This window comes from Gymnoscopelus microlampas (assembly GCF_963454915.1).
Source record: "Gymnoscopelus microlampas genome assembly, chromosome: 16".
In the NCBI taxonomy this organism is placed as follows: Eukaryota; Metazoa; Chordata; class Actinopteri; order Myctophiformes; family Myctophidae; genus Gymnoscopelus; species Gymnoscopelus microlampas.
Window position 1 is genome coordinate 28171132 of NC_139953.1, and position 19807 is coordinate 28190938.

At 42.0% G+C, this 19807-nt stretch overlaps 1 protein-coding gene across 1 annotated transcript in view; it reads left to right on the plus strand.

The window, feature by feature from the left end:
- The window catches only part of ylpm1 (YLP motif containing 1), a 52334-nt gene that overhangs the window by 11815 nt on the left and 20712 nt on the right, over positions 1-19807 (plus strand). Inside the window, exons 5-20 of the mRNA XM_084082150.1 lie at positions 668-3550; positions 3942-4059; positions 4178-4319; positions 4438-4527; positions 4986-5160; positions 5449-5648; positions 6020-6171; positions 6744-6806; positions 7099-7218; positions 7336-7512; positions 7595-7678; positions 7800-7883; positions 8547-8630; positions 16948-16999; positions 17761-17888; positions 18230-18370. Coding sequence (XP_083938276.1) covers positions 668-3550; positions 3942-4059; positions 4178-4319; positions 4438-4527; positions 4986-5160; positions 5449-5648; positions 6020-6171; positions 6744-6806; positions 7099-7218; positions 7336-7512; positions 7595-7678; positions 7800-7883; positions 8547-8630; positions 16948-16999; positions 17761-17888; positions 18230-18370 — 4693 coding nt within the window. The remainder of the gene's footprint in view (positions 1-667; positions 3551-3941; positions 4060-4177; positions 4320-4437; positions 4528-4985; positions 5161-5448; positions 5649-6019; positions 6172-6743; positions 6807-7098; positions 7219-7335; positions 7513-7594; positions 7679-7799; positions 7884-8546; positions 8631-16947; positions 17000-17760; positions 17889-18229; positions 18371-19807) is intronic.

The window sequence follows — 19807 nt, forward strand, 5'->3', positions numbered from 1 at the left end:
GCACATAACTGTATAGTCTACACATTGTTTGCATACTTCCTGAATAATTACCAGTGTGAAAGTAAAATTATTTAAGTGTGTTGAAGCCTTGTAACGCTTTTCTGCTCCAAACTACATTTCCATCGAGAATGAACAAAATCCAGTGTTGATTCTTGCTGTTGGAGTGCACCTGGTATTGTGATTGCTGCTATTCAAAAAGTAAAGTTCAGTCATCCGAGCGTTTGGGCTCATGACTGTGAGAGATGGTTCGCCCCAAGATAATTAGAACATTGATTCAATGACATGAGAACATTGTTCCCTTGCAGCCGAGTCCGTTCTTTGCATACTTCATATCATCTTTCTGTTTTGGAGCTTGGCTCTGCTAGATATGGGGTGAATAATGCTGTTGCATTCATGTCTCTAATGACGTTGCACAGAAACCCATCTACTATTTATACGTTGAAACCCAGTTCTATATGGCCTGACCTTTAGCCATGCCGGCAAAAGTAAGACATCCCAGCTGTGACGAGTCTGAAACTTTTCCAGTGAAAGACCTGCCTTGTCTTTTCAGAATAAACACATTTTCTAGAGGATGATTGCACTTTGCACAGATGAAGTTAAATGTGCTCATTTTGAATCAGTGAATAGTAATGGATGCTCTGCTTTCTTGTATTTCATTTTCCTCCAGGTTTGATGATCCCCGTGGAAATGCTCCAAGATTTGACCATCCACCGCAGCACTTTGATGGTCCCCACAGATTTGAACATCAGCAAAATGATCAGCCTCAATTTGGTCATCAGCCTAGATTTGACCAGCCCCCTCGCTTTGAACGGCCTCCTGGACCTCAAGGCTACCCTCGCTTTGAACGGCCTCCTGGACCCCAAGGGTACTCTCGCTTTGAACGCCCTCCCGGACAGCAAGGCTTCCCGCGCGTTGAACGCCCTCCTGGACCGCAAGGCTTCCCGCGCGTTGAACGCCCTCCTGGACCGCAAGGCTTCCCGCGCATTGAAAGGCCTCCTGGACCCCAAGCCTTCAATCGCTTTGAACGGCCTCCTGGACCTCAGCAGAAAGTACACCAAGATCCCCAGCCTAAGATTGAGCAAGATAATAAATCACATCCACCCAGTATTGACTCCAAACCCCCAGTGAAATTGGCAGGACAGCTGCCCACTGCAAAAGAAACTGAATCTAAGTCAGATGGTAAAACTAAAAAGGAAGACCTGGCAGCTGACAGTGTGGGTGGAAATGGGGGCTTTTTTGTTCAAAGCGATCCCATCCCTCAATCAAAACAGTCAATTGAGAAGCCTGAAGCTCCTGATGCTGTTAAAGTCTCTGATAAGACAAAAATAAATATAGATAAAGCACAACCAGCTAGCACCCGGCCCCCTGTAAAGGCTCCTTCGTCTGTGCCTCCAAAAAATACAGCTCCCACAAACAATAAACCAGGGGGACTAGTGAACAAAAGCAACGTGCCCCAGCAAGGACCAAAACCCCCTGCAACACAACAGGGTTCACAACCTCCTGACCAACTAGATAAAAAGCCAGAGCCTCCAAACCCGGCAGCTGTAATGGCACGAGGCAGGGGACGTGGTCAGCCCCCGGAACCTGTCCGTGGACGAGGGCGTGGTAATGTGGGGCGTGGGGAGTTTAGAGGACCGCCTTCTTACCCACATGGGGAAGAGATGGAAGAAATGCCTTATGACTACGTGCCCCCACAAGAGATGCCAGAGCAGGAAGAGTACCAGTGGCAGGATCCCGCATATGAGGAGCCTCAGGGTGAGGAACCGGAGGTTCCCCCTGAAGATGATGATATATGGCAGCCAGAGGATAATTACTTCGAGACAGAGGACAATTATTATGAAGAACCAGTGATGGGAGGACCTCCGATGGCTAGAGGAGGCCCTCCGATGTGGAGAGGTGGCCCTCCGATGGGCAGAGGGGGCCCTCCGATGGGGCGAGGAGGACCTCCGATGGGTAGAGGAGGACCTCCGATGGGGCGAGGAGGACCACCTATGGGCAGGGGAGGACCACCTATGGGCAGGGGAGGACCACCAATGGGTATGGGGGGACCACCAATGGGTAGGGGAGGACCACCAATGGGTAGGGGAGGACCTCCTATGGGTAGGGGAGGACCGCCTATGGGCAGGGGAGGGCCTCCTATGGGCAGGGGAGGGCCGCCTATGGGCAGGGGAGGGCCGCCAATGGGTAGGGGAGGACCACCTATGGGCAGGGGAGGGCCACCTATGGGCATGGGAGGGCCACCTATGGGCAGGGGAGGGCCGCCTATGGGCAGGGGAGGACCTATGGGCAGAGGAGGACCTATGGGTAGAGGAGGACCTATGGGCAGAGGAGGGCCTCCTATGGGTATGGAAGAGGAAATGGACAGGGAATGGGAAGACCCAGAGTCAGCAGAGTACTGGGAGGAAGGGGACCCCTACTGGGGAGAGATGAGACCACCAATGAGAGGTATGAGACCCCCGTTCCCGCATGGCCGGGGCCACCCGCCGCGTGGCCATCCGGGCTTTGCACACCCGGGCCGAGGGCGGCCACCTCACGCTGCAATGGAACATGACCCTTTAGGTCCTCCAGTAGACCGTGATGACATGGAAATGGATCCGATGAGACACCCCATGCATCACGGCCATGACCCTCATGGCCATCCTATGCCCCATGATATGGGAAGAGGCCGACGGCGACCACCACCACCACCTCATGAAATGCTGGATTCAATGGCTGAGCCTTTATATGATGATGGTTTGGAGAGAGAACCTGAGTGGCGTCACCCTCCCCACGCCAGAGGCCCTTCTCCCCATGCCAGAGGCCCTTCTCCCCCTCCGCATGAGATGGACCGGGGAGGGATAAGGAGGCCCATGGGTCATTCCCCAATGGATCGAGGTGGTATGGGTAGGGGGATGCATCGTCCCCCTGAAGATTACGAAGAAGAACGCAGCGATAGAATTGTCACCGAATACGGTCATGGGGAAGATGGGTATGGCTGGCGGCCACCACCCAGGGACTATCCCCCGGACGAGTATGAGCGCAGGGACCCATACTTGGATCCTGAATGGGACAGAGATCGCCGCCCTCCTACCCCTGACAGGGACTACCCTCCTCGCCTTCCTCCGGCAGAGCGCTACAGAGACGACCCGTGGCCAGAGGAGAGAGAGCGAGGCCACGGGCGGCCTCGCGATCCATATGAAGAGGAAGAGCTACGAAGAGGGGAACTCAGAGCACGCGAATACAGGGACGAGCCCCCGTATAGACGGGAAGAGTCGCCACGGCCATACGCGCCACTTTCTTCTGAGTGGGATAGACCTCCAAGACGTACTCCATCACCTGACAGAGCGTATCCTCCAGACTATAAGGAGCCCAGACCACACTATGACGACCGTAGGTTGGAGCCTCCAATGGATATTCCGCCTCTGCCACCCCCGGCAGCCCCTGTCACCAAAGCTCCAGAGAGCACAGTTGACCCGGCTGCTCAAGGAACGAGCGCAAGTGGAGGACTTGCACTCTCACAACACCAGCATGAGATAATCTTGAAAGCTGCTCAAGAACTTAAATTTCTACGGTAATTTGCAGAGACCTTCTTTTCTGGTTTGACATCTGACTTCTGATCGTTAATAGTGTTAATGAGATTTAGTTGAATGGCAAGTAAAATTACACATGATATTGAACAGTTCTATTGTACTGTACTCTTTTACTTGAGTCTTTTAGCATTGTGTTGTTGTTACAAACATTTTCCCAATAAATAAGAGCCAAAATATGGGATTTAGAGAAAAACAGACTAGTAGCAGAACTACTTACTGACTTAGCTGACTAATTAACAATATAACAAATTAACAATACAAATTATAGATCTTGATTGATCACTATAATTCAATTTCAGTACTTTGCATTCCTGTAACATTTATGCAATGACTGAAGAAGGATGTTTTGTTTACCCATGCCTTTGTCCACAGGGAATTGCACGAGGTGAAGCCGTCTGCAACAGAATCACAGCCTTCTGAAGTCACACCTGAGTTCCCAGCTGGTCTACTTGGACTGGAGATATCTGAAGAAGTGAGGAATGCCCTTAAGGTAAATCAAAACTACGATAATGACCAAAATGTAAAATCAAGAGCATTAATCTAACACTGAGTAAAATTAAGTATTTCTTAGTTTACCATAAAACATTGTGTTATTTTCACATCTTTAGGGTATGGCTGCCAGTGGACAGACGGCTAGCAGCATTGACCCAGTGTCTTGGGAGAAGTCCATGGCCACAAGTTACCAGCAATCGATCCCTCCTCCGCCCGCAGCTCCAGTGACCAAGACTGTGGATTATGGTCATGGACATGGTAGGAAGTAAAACGTTATAAACCTAATAAAAGGTTTAATTAAAGCATAGAAACAAAATTGAAAGAGAACCGTAAAAGAAATACAACAATGTGGGTGAAATGAACTGTCAATATTTAGAACCTGGTGCCACTGTTGAACGGATGTCATATGGTGAAAGGATTGTGTTGAGGCCTGACCCAGTACCATCTGAAAGGCACTATGAAAAAGGTGAGTTCTCTGTAATTGTGTTCATCAACACGTTGAAGCATATCATTGCTGTCGGGCAGAAACCAGGTATCTCCAGGTATTTCAACTTTTATGTTTTTTCGTAAATGAATACCCTATTTGGTCACAGTGTAACGCAAAAGTAGCCGATCGACAAGCTCCACGACCTGACGCGCTGTGAGCTTGTAGATCTGCTATTTTTGTTATTTAATTATTATAATCTTTTTGTGGAAGTGGTTAAGTCTGTCTGGGTTTTATAAATATTGACCAAACGAGTATTAACAAGAGCTTGTGACTGAATAACAACTACATTGGATTGGAACACAGGTTTTCCATTTCCTGAAAAGTAACCGTTTTGGACATATACGGTTTCCACCCGACATTAACAATATGGATTTTCATGTTGTACCGGTCGTTCGGTTAGCCAGGTTTACTGAATCGCCCTTTTCCCTTCTGTGTAGAGCCACTGGGCGGCAGAGATCCTTATGGGAGAGACCCCTACTATGAAAGACGGTCGTCTGACCCTTACGAGCGCCGCTCATACAGCCGAGAGAGAGAGCTGTACAGAGAAAAGCCTCCTCTGGATTATGAAAGAGATCGATTTGAGAGGGAGCGCTACCCCCCGAGAGATGAAAGGTATGACACTCCCCCCGCAGTAGATCTGACAAACCCTTTGTCCATACTGTTGGGAAGTATGCTACTTCGTTACATTATGTAACTTTGCTTTCTTTTTGTCTTTTTATTTTATTTGTTTTTTTTATTTATTTATTCAAGCTCACAGTCCATGGTTTTTGAAGAAAGGTAGTATATCACTTTGTGTCACACAGTGTGATGAGTCATCTGCCATGTCTATGTGTGCAAGTATTGGAATAAACACATTGCTTTTTTCCCACTGAAATGTAACCATGATGTTTATCTTCACAGACCTCCGCTGGGACTCCCATCTCGCCCGGCCTACAGGGAAAGGGAGAGGGACCCTAGGGACCTACGAGAGAGGGAGGGGCGGGACAGTCGAGACCGGGAAGATCGCTATGCAAGGTCTGGATATGACAGGCTCTCGTCTGAGCGGGGCTTACCTGAACGCGGCGGACCGGAGCGTTATGGCCACAGTTCCTCACCTTATCGTACGTTAAAGTTACCGCATGTTGTGAGAGGGAGGCATACGATAATCCGACATCCCATTTCTCCGACTATGTGGCATCCGCGTGCGGTTAGGGTTAGGGTTCGGGTTTGGTATAGGGTTAGTATTGGAAACGTCGGAGGCATGCGCTGTCGGAGGAATGCGCTGTCGGACTAACGTATTGCACCCGTTGTGAGACACCCATGCATGCACACAGCAGGGGATACGTGCACAGGGATCCTGGGTACACTGTAGTCCCTTGTTCAGCTGAGTTTATGTCACGATAAGGAAAATGCATCAATGATAATGATCAGATTAGAATCAAACATGGCAAGTAGAAAAAGAGAGGCTTTAATTGTATGTAATGTCACGCAGTGGACCGAAGAGGGTATCCAGAGGAGCGAGTGCCCGGCCCTGCATCATCTCTTCCTCCACCTCAACCTCCCCCACGGGCCGAAAAGAAACCAGAGATCAAGAACATCGATGACCTCCTCAAAATGCCCGGCAGATTATCGCGACCAGAGAGAGTATGTAATCATTGCTGCAGCGGACCACATTGTTTACTCTTTCTTCATCCAGACACACTGTATTTAACAACTTGACTGATAATGCAACAGGATGAACCAGCTTGTACTCTCATCTGATTATATCTCTGATCTAAGTAAAAAATATAATCCACAATGGAAACAAAACTGTTCGCTGACATAGAACTGACACATGAATATGCCTCATATATTGAGGCATATTCTTTCATAGGCTTTGCATCGCGTCTCAGCAATGCTAACGTGGCTAATTGTTTATGCTCTGCAAAACCTGGTGTGAAACTGATTGAAGCATGCGACTTGCCCTAGATACCTTTAAAGAACATGAGGGGTAAACGCTACTTGAAGATCGTTGCGTCTATTTTAAATGGAACACAATGCTGTTTGCATTGTATGACATGAAATATTATGACTGTTGTGATACAGACTTTGTTGCCATAAAAAAAACATACCCATAGATGGTCAGTCCTGTTCTGCGTCTGACATGCATCGGTATGAGCCTATTTTGCCTTTTAGAAAATAATAATGTCTTACTTTTTCTTATTTGATTTCCTTAGATTGTCATCATAATGAGAGGACTTCCGGGAAGTGGGAAAAGCCACGTTGCAAAGCTTATACGAGTAAGTTACAAAGTCATAATGTAGCACCAAGGTCATTGAGTTGGGTTGTTCAGTCAGATGATTGAGTAGTTACTCTTCTAAGAAATGACAATGAACTACATTTATGATTAATCCTTCCCCGGCAATAATTGTTTTTGATGAGATCAGGTATCTTTTCCTTCTCTAAAATATCCATCTAAAACATTAGCAGTTTATCTTGAAGCTATGTAATTATGGATGTAAAATGCCATCATGGCCACGTAATGAGTTGCCTTCTCTAAAACAATGTTTTGGGGTGTTCTTTTGCATTAAGGATAAGGAAGTAGATTGTGGCGGAGCCCCACCAAGAGTCATTGTCCTGGATGACTACTTCATGACGGAGGTTGAAAAAGTTGAGAAGGACCCAGACACAGGAAAAAGAGTCAAAACCAAGGTGTGTTCAGATTGAGAGTTCTTAATGTTGTACATTAACTGGAGAATTAACTTTGTATACATTTCTAAATGTTGCATTATTATTGGTATTAACTGGAAACTAAATCAATTCCTTCAGGTACTTGAGTATGAATACGAGCCAGAGATGGAGGATACGTACCGCAGCAGCATGCTCAAGACATTTAAGAAAACCCTTGAGGATGGATTTTTCCCCTTCATTATTATCGACACTATTAATGACCGGGTGAAACATTTCGATCAGTTTTGGAGTGCAGCCAAAACCAAGGGCTTTGAGGTGAGGTTTTTGTTTGTTTGAGCTTTTCTTTCAAATGTTGTTATTTGATTTACTAAGGAGAATATCTCCTCACATTGTATAGGTGTATTTGGCTGAGATCACTGCAGACCACCAGACTTGTTCAAAGAGAAATGTCCATGGACGCACACACAAAGATATAAGCAAGGTTTGTATGGAACCATATCTAGAAATATGTCAATTGCTTTTTTTTTAGATAACAATGAATCATTTCTATAATGGTTCCTAAATGTAACATGCGCTTGGTTCATGGATCATTCTTTACACAGATGTCAAACAACTGGGAGTCCTCACCTCGTCATATGGTGCGCCTTGATGTTCGCTCCCTGCTTCAAGATGCTGCTATTGAGGAGGTGAGCTCTTCCATATCAAAGACTGAATACTTTCCACTTTATATCACAGTCTATACTCAAACCAAGCTGGAGAAACCATATTTGAACACTGAATGTGAATTAAAACAATAAAAAGCTATGTAGTAGGGCTGGGCGGTATACCGAAGATGTATCGATACCAGTGCTCCTGTGTGCAGAGACAAAGCAGTGGGGTCACAGCATCGTCAAATCTGGTCATGTGAATTGTAACTTTAGACGGCTTTGATCTTGATGTGAATCAGAAGAAATATACTTGTGTTATTATAATTTGATATGGATTTAGTATATAAAAGATAAATATAAAATATTCTGTCAGCAATACTTAACATTTTAAATTAACATTAAAAGTCATTTTGTGAGTTTTCATTATTTACTAAATGCAATGTTTTGTCATGTAAGGAGATGAGGTGCATAGTGTGCACCTTATTAGAAAGAATCATCCCAGATTGAATAGCTCAGTCTATTTTAATAAATTAGGCTTAAGCAGAGATTATAATGGGGGTACATTTATGGTTATTTTGGTGAATGTGTGACTGACATTACTGTGATACTGATTTGAGGTCATATCCCGGCCTCAAGTAGTAGCCTTACTACTGTGTAGTTGGAGATTAAGCTGGAGGTTAAACTGAACATTTGTGTTTTCAGGTTGAAATGGAGGATTTCAATCCTGATGATGATGAGCCCAAGGAACCCAAGATTAAGAGAGAGGAGGAAGAAGAGGGTGATATGGTAGGAAAAGAAAAACCTGTTTGTCATCACGTAGTTGTCAAACATATTTTTCCACTGACCTTTAGTCACATCAACAACCCATGGTTTCTCAAGAGTCTTGTATTTAGCATTTAGCGTGGTTACAGTGCAGGTTGAGGGAAATTGACTTGGTGCTTTGTAATGATTGTCACTAGTTTGTCTGAGAGTCAGCTGTAGCCTTTTTGAAAGTCAGCTGTAGCCTTTTGAAATAAGTTCTCTCAGGTGATTTTTAAGCAAATGTATAATATTGACAAACTCCTGGGAAAAGTTACTTTCCAGAGTTATGTTTGTTGTTAACATTAGAGCCTCATTCACACATGCACTGTAACCTGGGAAGTTATCTAGACATTAACTGGGGCTGTATGTGTGAACGCACATGTCTGGCTCAGTAGGACCTGACGTGCAAGGGACATTAGGCTGCCAGCTCCCTTGAGCTAAGTCTGTGTAATGTCTGATTCAACCCAAACAGCTGAATGTGTGAATGGACATGGTGTTAGTCCGGTGAATTTAAGTTGAGCGTGTGGGCGTGTTGATGATGTTTCTAGGTGTGTGGAGAAAGAAACGATCACTGAAAAACGGTTCATTCATTCGGAAGGTTCTATTTGTGCTTGAATTGGAAATATCCACCGAAATATCCACTGTCTGCCATCAATGGAAAGTGAAACATTGTTAAAACACAAACGATGTCTCCTTCCTACCATAGTTATGTAAACGAGATGCAACCTAATATTCATTCAGACGCTCCCTACGCACTCGGCTGTACATTTAGACTAATGTAATGAGGCTTGTTGTCTACGTTAGGCCTTCTATGGTAGGAAAGATGTGTTGTTTGTGTTTTGCATGGGTGCATCAATGGGAGACTGCATGTCAAGCAGTTTAATTAATCTGTCGTGTTCTGTGGACGGAAATTAATAACAAATCTTCCTCACGCTTTTATGTGGGAGTAGGTGACGCCTCGACCCAGACACTGGTCCTCGGCTAATAACAGGCTGTCAACAGTCATGTAAAAACGCATCTGAAACTGACATTTTCCTGTTGCGTGCTGCATCTACGAAAAGTCAACACCGGACAATGTCCTGACATGATTCCTTGGGCATCTTTTATATTCATAGAGTTCATATGTGAAAGAAGCGTTTGAAAATCCCCAAATGTTCAAAATGTCTTTTAAACATTTCATCCACTTAATTATTATGTACAGGCAGCTGTCCATCAAGGATTTCAATGGGATCTCCCAAGGGAGACCTGGTGAAAACGGCAACAGAAAAACTAAAACACGTACTGGTGTGGAATAGCACATTGCAGATGGAGAGAAATACAAAACTGTATCACAGTCCTAAAAGTATGTACTTGAGAGGTTCCAAATCCAATAGCTTAATCTGCTATTACTAAACACCTTTAATCTATTCAGAGTAGTCTCTATTCCCGTGGCTTCAGACATTTCTGCTGTCCGCTCTACACAGAGACGACCAAGATCATTAATCCTTCATTAAACCTCTCTCCATTCAAACTTCAGGACATTCAGCAGAAATGACTTAATGCCGGAGACTATACTATCCTTTCCAGGTCTGTGTAATATATAAAACATAAATATAGTATGGAGGTATTACCACTATGGGCTCATGAATAAAGGTATACAAAAGGTTTAGTGTACGCATGGACAAATGCAGACAATAAAACCAAAAACGTTGAATTGATCCATTGCACACGCTAGTTGTATCCCTGAACTAACAGAAGAAAAATGATGAAGACCAAAAGGAATATCCCAAGGATTTAGTTCAGATATACAACACATGCTGAAATGTGCAGGCATTTCTCATTGTGGTCAAAAAGAGCTGCATCTAAAGATTTTTTCATAATCGATTTGAATTTGATGAATCTATGTGCATAATTTAAACCATGACATTACTGTTAAATAAGGTAATAGAAAGTACAAAATGATGACAATGCTCATCACAAGTTATCTGAACCCACATGCTGAAATTAATGTCAAAATGTCTGTCTAGCGATTATTCAAATAATTGTTTCACCCCCCTTGAAATTTGGGGCAGAAATGCCCACAACTGTGGTAGCCACCTACCTCTGTCTACTCAGCAATGTAATCATACGAACAGAAAGCAGGAGTTTTGTGCTTTCATAGTGAACTTATGGTAATGGGAATAATACCCCATTATCAAAATGATACTCCAAAACCATGTGACAGGCTGTTTGTTTGTTTGTTTCCGAGTTGCTTTCGACACTTTTGTAAATAGTATTAGTGAACATAATAGACTACCAGTTCACCCTAAAGTTGAACTGAATTTTTTTTAAACCATTTCATTTTTGATGTAGGGCTGCAACTATCGATTATTTTCTCAGTGATTATTCTATTGATAACTATTTTGATGAATCGAATAATCAAGAACGCATTTTTATGTTTATTTTTTTTATATATATATATATATGTATATATATATATACACTAGTCCATACCCAGGGATGTGCGCACTCAAAAGTATTTGCAGACTTTGAGTTATGTATGGTCAAGGCATGTGTTCCTATGACTCTATCTCTGCCTAGCTCCGACAGTTACACACACTCACACACACACACACACACACACACACACACACACACACACACACACACACACACACACACACACAGTGCAGCTCCACTCGGTGTCATTCACAGAGAGAAGTTTTTCACTGCAGCCGTGAGGCAGGTCATCGCGCTCCCCCAGTGAATGCTTCGCGGACCCGACGGTTTTCTCCGCAGCCGTGAGGCATGACGTCGCAGACCTGACGCTCTGCTCCGTTGTATCAATGAGTAAACAACACGCTAACGCAGTTAGCACCAAGAGCTGACAGCCTGTAGCCCCGTAGATTAGTTTACCTGGGGACTGCCCATTGGTTGGGACCGTGACAGAGTACTTCCCATAGCCTGGGGGAGCGTAACCGTGACAACAGACCCCGTGGTCGCGCATGTTCAGTAACTCAGCAGAATTCACAAAAAAACGCAAATAAAGTGCGTATATTTTGGGAAAGTGAAAAACACGTGTCGTGGTTGTGTGCATATGATAATGATCAGTGTCTGTGTGCAAGTTCAGAGCATTTGCTCAACCCACTGAGGAGAACCATGCGAGACAAAGAGTATGACTGACAGAGATTTCCTTAATATATAAGATATATATATATTAGCCAATGAACCATCAGCGTTATTTTGTACTTTGTTGCACAACTGTGTTGTAAAAAGATATTTTCACTATTTTTTAAAAACGTTTTGCCCATAATGACATCCAAAAATAGGGATAGATTATGAATTATTTTATGAACATAACTATTCATTTCTATAATATATTAAATGGATTTATTTGATTAACTATTCCACCACTATTTTGGTGTATTTCCTAGAGAAACAGGCTTTGCACGTCTCAGCCAATCACAGCGATGAAGGTGGGGTTGATACGCACTGGTGCTTCCAACCTCCCCATTACAGCGAGAGTTAGAATTGGAAAAGAAAGGATCAAATATGCAGATTCCACAAAAGACAAAACTGCTTCATTGATAGGGGACACGTTTAAAAAGATTGCAATTTTCGTTTAGCAAAGGAGGAGGAAGAGATAGAGAAGTGCTTTGTTGAGACTACAAGCTAGACGTTTTAGGGCTGTAGGATGTGTCCCCAGAAATACAACTTTTGAACACATGACTGCAGCTTTTGTGTGAAAGAAAAAAGATAGATATATAACAACACATTTGTGGCACTCAATCTTTAAAGAAGGACACCAGAGCTACTAATGTATTTAGCCTATTGTGCATTTAAGGTGATGGTGTACATTTAAAGTGATTGCTGAAACATTTCAGCAAAAATAATAAGACAAATCCAAGAAAAAGAACCAATTGAGATCACTACACCAGCCAATTAGCCTTTGGCGTTTAATTAGGTTCACCTGCACATTTTAAGTAAATATATTGATCTTTGGTGTGGTCAGATAGGTCATCTGACCACACCAAGAACACTGTGTGTTAATTTTGATCTAATCCAAGCGTGCATGTGCCATGGTTTCTCAAGACTGAAGGCTGCAAGTAGTAAGTAGTAATAAACTCACTGAAGAAGAGACTTGATCTCTTCAGAAATGCTTTGAAGTTATCTGACAGTGCACATAACCAATTTAATCATGACGGCAACTGCATCGTCATACACAAGTAACCAGTTTAATAGGTAAGTTAAGCCTCACATGGTCAGGAGGTATAGTCCTATCCATGACATGATTGATATACAGCCGCCGATATCTACCTGTGCATAACTTATATGAAACCCTGCATGTGTGTATGGTCTACTTCTTGCCTCGCACATTTTTTGGCCTGGCTAGGGGTTTTACAGATGGCTATTTCAGTCCATCCAGCACTTTGGTCCAAACTACACATCTCAAACTATTATCTGGTTGGCCTGGAATTTGCTGTGCACCTTCATGCTCCCCAGAGAATGGACGAAACTATACTGATTTTGGTGACCTCATGGCCTTTCCTCTAGTGCCGCCATTAGGCCAAAATATCTCATTATCAATTGACGAATTAGCATGACATTTGCCAAGCACACAGTTCTAAATCTGTACCATGGGTACAGTTAGATAGTTCATAGTCTATGGAGCAGCTCTAGATTATACTTAAGTCTTGTGAATCTGAAGCTTAGGGAGAGACATGTTCATATTCACTAATTAAAACTCTGCTGCACAATTTATATTAATTATAGAAATTACCTGAATACCATTTTAGGGTAAATTTTCCCTTTAACTTTTACTGCACCAGGCCTCTCCTACTGCTTGTGGTGATACACTGCAACGTTGATGCCTAATTTGCCCTTCATAAACCCATAGCATTATTTTGTCACAAAAAAAATCTAATTTGATCAATGCAGCACTATGGTGGCCATGTTTGACATGCTGAATTCTTTCTGTAGCTAGGTGGCTCACAGTAGGGACACGCTTGCATTTATTGGCCAGCTACTGCCATCATCCCTAGGGTTGATACTGTAAGTTATCAGCTCTAGGGTCGATCTCAGTTGTCACCCTCTGTCCTTTTATTACCCCCTCACCCAGGGCAAATAAAGGCCTCACAGATGAGTTGTAAGCCTCATTCTGTTGCGCATGAAAACCTCAGGTTGACGTCCATTTGTAAAAGTGCATCTGACCAGCAATAATTCATTAATTCTTGATTGATTTAGCTTAATATTAATTAAGTCAGCCATAGGCTTTTGATGCCTGCCTGCCTTATACAGCAAACTGCTACACAACTCACTGCTGGTAGTAGGAATGATCCAGTTCATATGAATGAGGTGGTGTACTTAATGCCGCAATAGGTCATATCTTCTCCCCACTAGAGGGTGCTTGTGTAATTAACAAACCTATGACTACCTAACACACACACACTATCCTGTGATGAGCCCTACATTGCTAATGTAAGAAGTATGGCTGTACGTAGTAATAGTAGTAATGCACAGTTGTGATTGAAGGTCACCAAAAATAAATGACGGTCAATAAGCCCCATATTAGGACTGTCCTTTGGATTCAGAGTACAGTCTGTGTCAATGTAGCCTAATGCATTCCTTCAAAAACTCTACATTACATAATTGTGGACCTGTCCTGGGCAAAAGCAATACACTTTGAAAGCATTTCTCCTAACATTTCTTAAAAGCGTTACAAACACAGGATCCTGTAGGTATTTACTGCTGAAATTCACCACGTGAAAAATGGCTGATGGTACTTGTAGTAAATACAGAAGAGCTCCCCATGTGTGAATGGCTTTTAATTACCGTACTATTATTTGATGGTTCTTTACCAGGAAACTCAACCATTTTTGTTGTTGGAGCATTTGCTATTATTGGCATTTATTGTTTTTATGAATAGTTAATCTTTAGTTGTTTTTTACAACAGAAATCATTTAATAGAATATAATGTCAGAATATTTGTATGATTCGTGCAGATCTCTTATTTTCATTTGTTTGGTACAAAATATACACATACCTGCATGACTGTTAATTCACACACACACACACACACACACACACACACACACACACACACACACACACACACACACTACTTAACTTGAAAAGTGTCAAAACTCAAATGTTTAAACACTTCTTAAACGTTCTTAGAAATTATCCTGGACACTAGCAAGTCACTTAAATAATTCACTACTTCTACTGTGCGTCCATTGTTAGTTGAGCTTTGTTTTCACTTGAATATATTTAAGTGACAGATTGACAAAGTAATGTTAGTAATGCAGCCTTATTTGTTCAAAATAATTTACCACAAAAATGATTTAAGCAAGTAATATCCAGGAATAATGTTATTTTCTTTATTTCAACTTGCCAGACCATAAAAATCTAATCCAATTGTTCCCTTTTTTTTAATCTCAAGAGAAAATGCATTTTCAAAAACCTTCAGTTATGTGCTGTATAACAACAAAAGAAAAGAAAAAAATATAATTGTACTATAGAATGTGGAACTTGTATTGAAGATGTGTTTAGGATTATAGCCCTGGCGCGTCATGGGAGTACGCCTGTTCACATAGTCTATTTAATATTTAAGAAAGGGCAGTTAAGAGTTAAACATGTGAAAACACGCATACATACACTGCAGTACAAGTTTTAATTAAAATGAGGTTACCTTTCTGTGTTGCTCCAACTCAGTTTGGATGGTCTGTGGTCCATCTTTTTGACGCGCCCATTTGAGTGGGCACACCTCCAGTGTGGTTAAAGCCTTTGTAAATAATGGGTGCTTTTGAGGACGTGAACATCTGGCACTTTCAATGTGACACCGCCTTTAGAGATAGTTGCAGGGCAAAACAAGCATCTTAATACCAAAAAAAAACGAATACCAGAAAAATCTCCTTCCTAATTCCTATGATGACACCTAGAGTGCCATATGTTTCATAACCACACAGTTATGCTGTAAACTTTCAAGGCGGAGAGTTACAGTTTAACAGAGCTGTGCTTTTTATAGTGTTGAATGTTGCAGAACTGGAATGCGGCAACGGGTGTGGATTCATTAGTTACATTGCATTACATTACATTACAGTCATTTAGCAGACGCTTTTATCCAAAGCGACTTACAATAAGTGCATTCAACATAGGTAGGGAACGAAACTACTAATCACCAGAAGCATTAAGTGCATTCTCTTCTAAAACAAGCAACCAAGACTATACATAGCGCTAAAGTAAAAGTGCAATATATCAGCTACCTAATTTCATAAACAGATGAGACAAAATAGGAAAATCAAATGAGCTAGAGCTAAAACAAATAAGTGTATCGAATAAACAAGATCCAATAAAACAATAAAAAAAAGTTTGTACAACTAGTTAACAAGTAGGCAAGGCAAAGAGGAAGGGTAGTGTTTCCTGAAGAGGTGGGTTTTCAGCCTGAGGCGAAAGATGGGCAGTGACTCTGCTGTCCTGACATCAGTGGGGAGTTCATTCCACCACTGTGGGGCCAGAACAGAAAAAAGTCGTGACCGTGTAGATCGGCCAGAAGGACCCTTGAGCGACGAGGCAATCAGTTAATGGTCATAGTGGAGCTTGTAATGATGGGAACAAGATTTTGGAAGCAAGATATTTCTGATATCTGATTTGTATGGGAGAAAGGAGGTTAAATTGAATTGTACTCTTGTGGTAGATAATTGGTGAATCTGTAAGGCAGAGTACAGCTTGTGGTCCTTAGCTCAGATCTCCTGTATGTCACCTCTGACAAGGTGGTTAAGTTTTTCACCCATCTGTTTGTCTATCTGTGACCAACATATCTCAAAAGGTAATGGCCTGATTGCCATTAAATTGGCCGTGCACATTTATGATCCCAAGAGGAAGAAACCTATTGGTTTAGTGACCCCATGACCTTCTCCTCTTGCACCACCATTGGGCCAAACTTTCAAATTGGCGAACTGGGAGGATTTTTAGGCCTTAGTTGCCAGATGTCTGCACTCTACCTACTGCATTCTTGTTCTTTCTGATTTACTCCATATTTTGTTTTAATGGAACCTTTATCAAGGCTTAGTCTGGACATAAGCTTCTCTCAGCTTAGAAAAAAAATCATAACATCAAAATTGTTTGCATGTCTATGTCTAACTCGACGCCTACCGTGTAATTGTCATAGCAGTGTCATTCCCGCAACTTTGTGTTTTGTGTTTGTGATGTTTATTCTTTTAACCTGTCAAAGTAGTTATCTTTTTAAAATGTGTTTTCTATGCTCTCTCTCCTCCCTTTCCATTATCCCAACCCCTTAATCATTCATAAGTTTAACTTTGCAGTGTTTCTCTGTATAATTTAGGCTTACATTCCAAAAAGCAAATGGGAGATGGACACTTCTGAGGCAAAACTTGGTAGGTATTCCCTTTTTACATTATGCCGTAACATTTTAGAAGACGTTCTTTCCCAAACCATTTTCAGTTTGACATACTTTGATATTTACATTTATACATGCTCTGCTGTTCTCCATTTGCTGATTTGATTTACATACCAGAGTTTTAAGATGATATCTGGCCACACATCTACACGTTCAGTATCTGGACAACGTACTGCAACATATACATCTGTGTTGTGTTATGCAATATGACCTTTCCCAGTGTTGTGAATAATGCCTTTATCCCTTGTTATGCTGCCACTCCAAGAAATCTGCAGTGACTTGTTCCAAGCATGTGGCAGCATTTGAAATTTAAATTTTGATTTTTTAATTTAAAATTGCTACAAATTTAGCTCACATCGACATCTCTGTCCATGTTTTATTATTGTTTTGAAGAGTTTAACTCAAACCACATCTTGAATTGAACATACTTTGATACAAAACAATGATTCAGTTTTAATGTAAATGAGATGCACTTAATTTCTGTTCACAATTAGCATGAGAACCTCATGCTCTTCTGAATTTAATATATTTTTGTTAACAATGTTTCAGACAGTTCTTATGGGCCCATCAGAAAATTCAAGGTTCTTTATTGGCACATGTACTTACAATACAGCAGGTAGCAACATTGTTGGCAGTGAAAATATTATGGGCTTCTGGATAGAACAGGAACCCTGTTCTGATAGTAAAACAGATTGGGGGAAATCTCATTCCTGGACACCATTGTTCCTTTTTATAAAGACAAGTTGGATGGCCTGATGGGTGGTGGGAAGAGGAAACGTGAAGGCGATGGCGCTGAAGACATGGATGACCTCCTTCAGCTTCCGGATGACTACGCTACCCGCATGTCAGAACCGGGAAAGAAAAGGGTAAATGGCATGGAACACAAGAGGGGTGGTGAAAACAAATAATACTCAGGGCTTTAACTGTTAGTCAGCTTGTACTTTTGTCCAATGAATATAAATGTTGGTTCGTCAGGCAGCAGAGCCGAAACATTAGTCTGTTGTTGTATACTTGTCTTAAATTACTTAAAGATTGGAAGATTCTACTGAATCATCTTGAGTTCAGTCCCTTTTTGTAGTGATGTGTTCAATAACTGTGCATATGATCCTCTTAATATGACATGAACATAAAGGCATTAAGCAGCAGAACTCTATCGATATATACATTTCCTGCTCATGACGAGTTATGGTCATTCCCCCTCTTCTAGGTGCGATGGGCTGATCTTGAAGAACAGAAAGAGGCCGATCGAAAACGAGCTATCGGCTTTGTGGTGGGTCAGACAGACTGGGAGAGAATCACGGATGAGAGCGGCCAGCTTGCTCAGAGAGCACTCAATCGTACTAAGTATTTTTAAGAAGAAAACATCACTCTTGTCTTGTCATGAAAAGGTATGTATGATATTCTACTGAAATACACAATTTATAATAGAACTTAATGTTTGGGAGTAAAAGGCAGAACAGTATGCAACTGTGCAGATCAGAGTTTCATTTTAAAGACTGTCTTTTCTAGTTATGCACATGTAATGTAATGATGAAATGTAGCATGTTTTTTCGAGCTACATGATGCTACCCTGTCATAATAACAATATGCCATTTCATGTGAAGTTCATCTGATAGTTGAGTATCTTAAGCCGAATTGTTTCCAGTTATTCTTATCTATTTTAATTGAATGCCAAAAGTTAGACTAAGTCTGATTGAATACCAAAATTAGCAAATTTACAAATTCAATGCAAATGTTTTCAATTATTTTTCTTTTCTTTTTTTCTGCAGGTATCCAGGCTATGGACTCATCATGGAACACTCATCTGGATGAAGTTACTTAAAATTAAAATTAAATTCAAACATTAATTTCAGTGCTGGATATGCAGTAAAGATTTACGTTTTAAATAAGTGTTCCTGATATTAACTTTATAGTTTTTCATTTTGTTCCGTGCTTTTGACTACGCATATTGTATCCAGTCGTATTTGCGTTGTTGTTTTACACTGTTCTAGGTATACCTGTCGCACCATGTCTTCATTCTCAAATGAGAAATAATAAAGTTTTACAAAATAACTTATTTGGAGTGTCTTGTCTGAGTGGTCATTGAGCTTGACCACCCAAATCCGTGTGAAGCCTGGCAGCTATTGGTGAAAAAGCAGGGTTCTGTACTGGCAATGTGCAATTGGCAGGTTTTGCCTGTTGATTGTGACACAATTATCTCTTTATTACCAGAAAACTAATCTCTCAAGAACCGATTCAGAGCTGCGCTACTGAATCTGTGACTGTCAGAACGTGTGAGCGTTGGCCTACAAGTGGGCGTGCCTTCAGATCAGGAAGCAGGCTGCGCTTTACCCAATCAAATATAGTGGGCGGGATTTACATCTGTGCGTTCGCTTCCCACTGGAAACAAACCCAAACTCATTTAACAATAGAGCCCTCGGAGCCGACAAAACCACGGAAAGCTAGTAACATTTTAACTTGTTCTTTCATCATAGAAACAAGTGGGCTTATAACCAAAACGATCCATGTTCTTTGGGAGAAATGGTGTTAGTGTTCCGTGGAGAAATATTGTTAGTGGGAATGAAAACATAGGCCCACCACCGGAAGTGGAGGGCTGAAGGCAGAGACCAAACACCGGTTTCCAGTCATTGTCGTTCTATTTAATCACGCCCCCCAGAGTCAAATGCAAAAGTGAAAAACACTGGGGGGGTTTTCCTTTTTATTTGATGATGGGTTCCCAGATTGCCAGAAAAATCAGCCAATAGCAGACGGCCAGTTCAGTACCCTGCTTTAAACCAATATTGCC